The sequence below is a fragment of the Borostomias antarcticus genome, assembly GCF_949987555.1.
Source record: "Borostomias antarcticus genome assembly, chromosome: 30".
Classification (NCBI taxonomy): Eukaryota; Metazoa; Chordata; class Actinopteri; order Stomiiformes; family Stomiidae; genus Borostomias; species Borostomias antarcticus.
In genome coordinates, this window is record NC_140263.1 from 3,488,832 (window position 1) to 3,496,347 (window position 7,516).

Genomic DNA, 7,516 nt, shown 5'->3' on the forward strand with positions numbered 1-7,516 from the left:
TACCATGAGCCTGAGACCATCATTTCACTGATCATTCCAGTATTGCTGCAGTTGTTTTGAAGTTAATGGTGCATACTGTACATAAATGCACTGCACAGGGTGTAAACTTACCAGTCTCATGCTCTCCTGTGAAATGTATCACAATCTGAATCTTTTGACATGTTTGGCATGGTTTTGACATAAGAATTGTTTTCCCTCTTCCCACAGAGGATTATGTGCGAGCCATGCCAAACACCTAAAAATATTCAGATTGCGATACATTTCACAGGAGAGCATACTGAGAGTTGTTAGATTACACCCTGTGCTTACCATCTCTGAAAAGTGTATCATAGTTGTCCAACACATTTACAGACGCCCCATTGACTTCCATTGTCGCCCAGTGAGAGCCTGCATAAAAACTAAGCGTGCAGCAGGCGAACCCAGAGAAGCTACTGCTGGTCCGTCCTCATCTACAGGGACATAGACACTCGAGCTAGCATTAAAAAAAACAGGCTGCTTATGCAAAAACGCCAAAGACCTCACTGCTGCAGCCCTTCCATATTACATAGCAAAGGACATGACGTCCTGTCAAACCGTTGAGAGGCCTGGCTTTCCCTATGTTATTTGTGTTTTTTTATTTTATTTAAATCGTTGAAATGATTCCAGACTGTGTATCAGTACTTTTTGAACATTTTCGGCGTTTTTTTTTTTTTTTTTAAATACCGTGATAATACCGATAACTGTGGCAATTTTGGTCACTATAATCATGATATGAAATGTTCATAAAAAGATCTGAAAGCTGAATTGAGCTCCGAATACCAACGTACAGAATGAATAGTGGAATACTTCTCGGGCCAAAATAGCACACTAACTTCCATTTGTGCTTTATTATATAGAAAGAGTAGAGTGACAGGAAAGGTGGTAGAGAGAGAGAGAGGGGAGGACATGCCGCACAGGGACCAGGCCGGATTCGAACCTGGGCCGCTGCGATAAGGACTAGCCTTAACGTGGTACGCGCCTTAACCCATGAGCCACCGGGGCGACCCTATCACACTACCCCTTTAAGAAATACTTCCTCGTCGGAGGAGAGAAAGGAAGAGAGGTATTAGTTTTTCCTCAGCTTAAGAAGTAATACCCTGTGTCTCGGGGAGCAGAGGACCATGGGTCCACGTCTACAGGACTGTCTACTGGGTGCTGAAACATGTTCTATAGATCTTCTGTTAGGACTGTTTACTGGCTGCTGAAACATGTTCTATAGATCTGCTGTTAGGACTGTGTCTACTGGCTGCTGAAACATGTTCTATAGATCTGCTGTTATGAATGTGTATATAACTGCTGTTAGGACTGTGTCTATGGCTGCTTCACCATGTTCTATAGATCTGCTGTAAGGACTGTGTCTATGGCTGCTTCACCATGTTCTATAGATCTGCTGTAAGGACTGTGTCTACTGGCTGCTGCACCATGTTCTATAGATCTGCTGTTATGAATGTGTATATAACTGCTGTTAGGACTGTGTCTACTGGCTGCTGTTATGGTCTATAGCCCTAACGCTAGCTAGCGAGATGAAGTTCCCTCTAAATATACATCTGGCGCTGGATAAGTTACAGTAATTCACTTGTGGCAGTAAACATGGTCTGGCTACGTTTGTAAACCTTGTATTCTGTTGGTGGGTACACTTTGTTTGAAGTACTTTGAAGAACAACATTACCCACAAAGGCAAGGCCCCACACTAGCCTTTTGGTCACCAGCCACCAGACGCACTCTAGACACAACTCTCGTACCTCAGATTTAAAATATGTGTTGTCATGAGTTTGTTAACCGGTGGGAAAAAAAAAAAATCCTCACCGTGGCATCCCTATCCACCCCTTATGTGTGTGTGTGTGTAACCAGCCCCCCCCTACCCCCCCTAGTAGAGTATGTCCGCGCTTCAGCATCACACGTCTTCCAGGGCCGAGGAATGTGGACATAGCTGCAGCGTGATGTGTGTTGGGGGGCTCGCCAGGCAGGGCCACGGCCCCCCACAGTCTGCCCGGGGGCCCCTGGCTGTTTCCTGTGCGGTGGGGAGTGGGGGGGCGTCGGGGTGACCAGCTAGCATGCTCCCACTACAGGGTTAGTGGTAGTGTAGTGGGGGGATGTGCGTGCGTGCGTTCAAATTTGTGTTCATGTGGGTTAGTGAATGTTGATGTTTATTTTAACGGTCTGCTGTGTGCGTGTGTGTGTGTGTGTGTGTGTGTGTGTGTGTGTGTGTTTGCGTAGTCGCCTTGTTTCCTCTGGGTTGGGCTTTTTGAAGGAGGAACACTCGTTAAAGCAGACCAGATGGAAAAGTCATGTTTTAGTGTGTGTCAGAACCTATAACCCGATACAACAGTGAATACTGTAGTATTCACACACACACACACACACACACACACACACACACACACTTACATGGGGAGGCGGCCGTGGCTTGGAGTTAGGGTCGGCGGTTCGATTCCAGCTCTTCTTCCACATGTTGAAGTGTCCTTGGGCAAAGACACCGAACCCCAAATTGCCCCCAATGAGCAGACTAGCACCTTGCATGATAGCTGCCGCCATTGCTGTGTGAATGTGTGTGTGAATGGATGAATGAGAGGTCATTGTAAAGCGCTTTGGATAAAAAACGCTATAGAAGTGCAGTCCGTTTACCGTTTAAATTTACAGTTTTCATTTTAGGATTTTAGGATTTTAGCAGACACCTTTACACACAGACACACACCCACACACACACACACACACACACACACACACACACACCCTGCTTGCTGGGCTGGGCTAAGCTCATTAGTCACACTCCCAGTCATGACTTCCAGACTTCTGTGACCTCCCAACATGGTTCAGATGTTACCATTCATCAGGCTGCCAGCTAATACCCTCTCTCTCTCTCTAACCACTCTCTCTCTAACCAGTCTTTCTCTCTCTCTAACCACTCTCTCTCTCCCTCAGACCCTCTCTCTCTCTCTCTCTCTCTCTCTCTTTCTCTCTATAACCACTCTCTCTCCCTCAGACCCTCTATCTCTCTCTCTATCTCTCTCTCTCTCTCTAACCACTCTCTTTCCCTCAGACCCTCTATCTCTCTCTCTATCTCTCTCTCTCTCTCTAACCACTCTCTCTCTAACCACTCTCTCTCTAACCAGTCTCTCTCTCCCTCAGTCCCCCTATCTCTCTCTCTCTCTCTTACCACTCTCTCTCTAACCACTCTCTCTCCCCCAGAGCCTCTATCTATCTCTCTCTCTCTCTCTCTCTCTAACCAGTCTCTCTCTAACCACTCTCTCTCTCCCTCTCTCTCTCTCTCTCTCGCTCTCTCTCTCTAACCACTCTCTCTCCCTCAGACCCTCTCTCTCTCTCTCTCTAACCACTCTCTCTCTAACCAGTCTCTCTCTAACCACTCTCTCTCCCCCAGAGCCTCTATCTATCTCTCTCTCTCTCTCTCTAACCACTCTCTCTATCTCAGAGCCTCTCTCTCTCTCTCTAACCACTCTCTCTCCCTCAGACCCTCTATCTCTCTCTCTCTCTCTCTCTAACCACTCTCTCTCTCTCAGAGCCTCTCTCTCTCTCTCTCTCTCGCTCTCTCTCTAACCACTCTCTCTCTCCCTCAGAACCTCTCTCTCTCTCTCTCTCTAACCACTCTCTCTCTCCCTCAGAACCTCTCTCTCTCTCTCTCTCTCTCTAACCACTCTCTCTCTCCCTCAGACCCTCTCTCTCTCTCTCTCAGACCCTCTCTCTCTCTCTCTCTAACCACTCTCTCTCTCCCTCAGACCCTCTATCTCTCTCTCTCTCTCTAACCACTCTCTCTCTCCCTCAGACCCTCTATCTCTCTCTCTCTCTCAAACCACTCTCTCTCTCCCCCAGACCCTTTCTCTCTCTCTCTCTCTCTCTCTCTCTAACCACTCTCTCTCCCTCAGACCCTCTATCTCTCTCTCTCTAACCACTCTCTCTCCCTCAGACCCTCTATCTCTCTAACCAATCTCTCTCTCCCTCAGACCCTCTATCTCTCTCTCTCTCTCTAACCAGTCTCCCTCTCTCTCTCCCTCTCTCTTTCTCTCTCTCTCTCTCTCTCTTTCTAACCAGTCTCCCTCTCTCTTTCTCTCTCTCTAACCAGTCTCCCTCTCTCTCTCTCTCTCTCTCTCTAACCAATCTCCCTCTCTCTCTCTCTCTCTCTCTCTAACCAATCTCCATCTCTCTCTCTCTCTCTCTCTCTCTCTCTCTCTCTAACCAGTCTCTCTCTCTCTCTTTCTCTCTAACCACTCTCTCTCTCTCTCCCTCCAGACCCCCCCCCCAGCCAGGATGAAAGAGGAGCACGTGGAGCAGTGTTACTACAACGAGACCATCGCCTTCTTCTACAACCACAGCAGGAAGTACCTGGCCACCGAATGGAACACGGTGAGCAAGCTGGTGATGGGCCTCGGCATCACCGTGTGCATCTTCATCATGCTGGCCAACCTGCTGGTCATGGTGGCCATCTACGTCAACCGTCGCTTCCACTTCCCCATCTACTACCTGATGGCCAACCTGGCGGCGGCCGACTTCTTCGCCGGCCTGGCGTACTTCTACCTGATGTTCAACACGGGCCCCAACACGCGGGCGTTGACCGTCAGCACCTGGCTACTGCGCCAGGGTTTGATCGACACCAGCCTGACGGCGTCGGTGGCTAACCTGCTGGCCATCGCCATCGAGCGGCACATCACGGTGTTCCGCATGCAGCTGCACACGCGCATGAGTAACCGGCGCGTGGTGGTGGTTATCATCATCATATGGACCATGTCCATCGTGATGGGCGCCATCCCGAGCGTGGGTTGGAACTGCATCTGCGACATCGACACGTGCTCCAGCATGGCGCCGCTGTACTGCAACTCGTACCTGGTGTTCTGGGCCGTGTTCAACCTGGTCACCTTCCTGGTCATGGTGGTGCTGTACGCGCACATCTTCGTATACGTGCGCCAGCGCACCATGAGGATGTCCAGGCACAGCTCCGGGCCGCGGCGCAACCGTGACACCATGATGAGCCTGCTAAAGACCGTGGTCATCGTACTCGGTGAGTACTATACTATACTACTACACTAGTACTACATCTGTATACTATACTATACTACTACACTAGCACTACATCTGTATACTATACTATACTACTACACTAGTACTACATCTGTACTATACTATACTATACTACTACACTAGTACTACATCTGTATACTATACTATACTACTACACTAGTACTACATCTGTACTATACTATACTACTACACTAGTACTACATCTGTATACAATACTATACTACTACACTAGTACTACATCTGTATACTATACTATACTACTACACTAGTACTACATCTGTATAGTATACTACTACACTAGTACTACATCTGTACTATACTATACTATACTACTACACTAGTACTACATCTGTACTATACTATACTACTACACTAGTACTACATCTGTATAGTATACTACTACACTAGTACTACATCTGTACTATACTATACTATACTACCACACTAGTACTACATCTGTACTATACTATACTATACTACCACACTAGTACTACATCTGTACTATACTATACTACCACACTAGTACTACATCTGTACTATACTATACCATACTACTACACTAGTACTACATCTGTACTATACTATACTATTATATAGTGTATAGAGTTATCTGATCCTGGATCACAACATATGGGATTTCCAAATCGGATCTGATTGAATTAAGTAATTGGCCACGAGAGGCAGTGGGTTACACAGGATTTTACCAGAGCTACGGGGCGTTGTTAGGCCCGACGCGATAGCGGAGGGTTAGGGTTAGGGTTAGCTGTGGTAAAATCTCGTGTAACCCACTGCCTTGAGTGGTCAATTGCTTTTCTACAACGGTTACTACATATATATTCACAAAAAACACTCAGTAGTAACATTCAATCATTTATTTACTGATCATTCTTATCATTTTAGTATTTACAAAATCTTCCGCGATAGGCTATAGTTCGGAATTAAATGGTTGCCAGGCAACGTAGGCTATCTCGCCTATTTGGGTTGACCTATGACCTCGCCATAAGGCATAATTTGGGTGGTTCAAGTTTATTTGAATATTTCCAGCTGTGGTGCAGTTATTAAAACAGTTCTCCAGAGCACTCGTTTTTGCTGGTAGGGGTGTGGACGTGTTGGAGTCGAACTGATGAGTGCGTTTTTTGTAATAGGATACGAAAAAGGCGAGGTTGCTGCGAGTGGTTGCTACGCAAAGCATAGCCTACCGCTTGATCTCATCAACGGCCTCGTCAATGAGATTGACGGCGCATTAATACTAATCGTTATGCGGTCGCAGCCGTGGGTTACAGAGTATTTTACCACGGCTGCTAGCCAATCAGAATCAAGTATCCAAACTCTAGGTTGTAGAATCAACGTTTTGACCTCCTGGCCCCTGTTGGTTCGGAGAATTAGAATGAGTGGTTAGGGTTACATAAGGGTGTGGATGCGGATCCTATCCCTTCCCTGGATGTGATATTAACGTTATAATAACGATATAACGTTATATCTGCATATCTCCATGTCAAAGGTTTGTTAGCCAACATGTTGGGAAACTGATTAGATCATGTGAATTCAAACCATGATTAGATCATGTGAATTCCCAGACTGCTGCTGTAAGTTGGCTCTGGGTTGGAGGGTGTTGCAGCGGAGGAACGCCAAGTAGGGGAGCAGAGTGACTGGTCTTTGTTACAGCAGATAGAACCCAGCAGAACAGAGCAGAACAGAGCAGAACAGAACAGGGTAAAGGCAGAGTGACTGGTCTTTGTTACAGCAGATAGAACCGAGGAGAACAGAGCAGAACAGAGCAGAACAGAGCAGGGTACTAGCAGAGGTACTGGTCTTTGTTAAAGCAGATAGAACCGAGCAGAACATAACAGAGCAGAACAGAACAGAACAGAACCGAGCAGAACAGAACAGAACCGAACCGAACCGAACAGAACAGAACAGAACAGAACAGAACAGAGCAGAGCAGAGCAGAACAGAACAGAGCAGAACAGAGCCGGGCAGAGGCAGAGCGACTGGGTTTGGTTAAAGCAGAGCGCAGAGCGTCTAGCAGGAGCCGGGTCCGGTTGCAGAAGAGCAGATGAACAAAGGCTCGGTTGTTGGCGAGGCCAGCTGAGAGGGCCAGGACACGGGTCCTGGGTCTGCCTAGCACCGCCACCACCACGCACTCACCACGGCACAACCATACCGTAGCCGCCCGCGCCTGTCTATCCACCAGCCTATCAGCACCACCGCTGAACCACACGGTCCGACCAGAACCATCTAGCACCAAACCACGCAGTCTGTCTGGGAACATCTCTGATTCATTCGTTCATTCAAGCTTTATTTATACTGGAAATTACACGCATTTATACTAATTTGCAGTGTCACTGAGTAATTACAGTACATAGCGTAAATCAACATCAAGAAAAAAAACATAACAAGAATCAATAAAAAAATGACATGAAGAATCAATTAGGAATTCAAAAACTATATAACAGCTCCAGAAAAT

General features: G+C 47.0%; 1 protein-coding gene across 1 annotated transcript in view; it reads left to right on the forward strand.

The window, feature by feature from the left end:
- Nucleotides 1–4,281: 4,281 nt before the first annotated feature.
- lpar1 (lysophosphatidic acid receptor 1) overlaps nucleotides 4,282–7,516 on the forward strand; it is a gene marked incomplete at both ends in the record, with an annotated part of 7,883 nt that continues 4,648 nt past the window's right edge. The window contains one exon of the mRNA XM_084460140.1: nucleotides 4,282–5,029. Within this exon, the coding sequence (XP_084316266.1) occupies nucleotides 4,282–5,029 (748 nt within the window). The remainder of the gene's footprint in view (nucleotides 5,030–7,516) is intronic.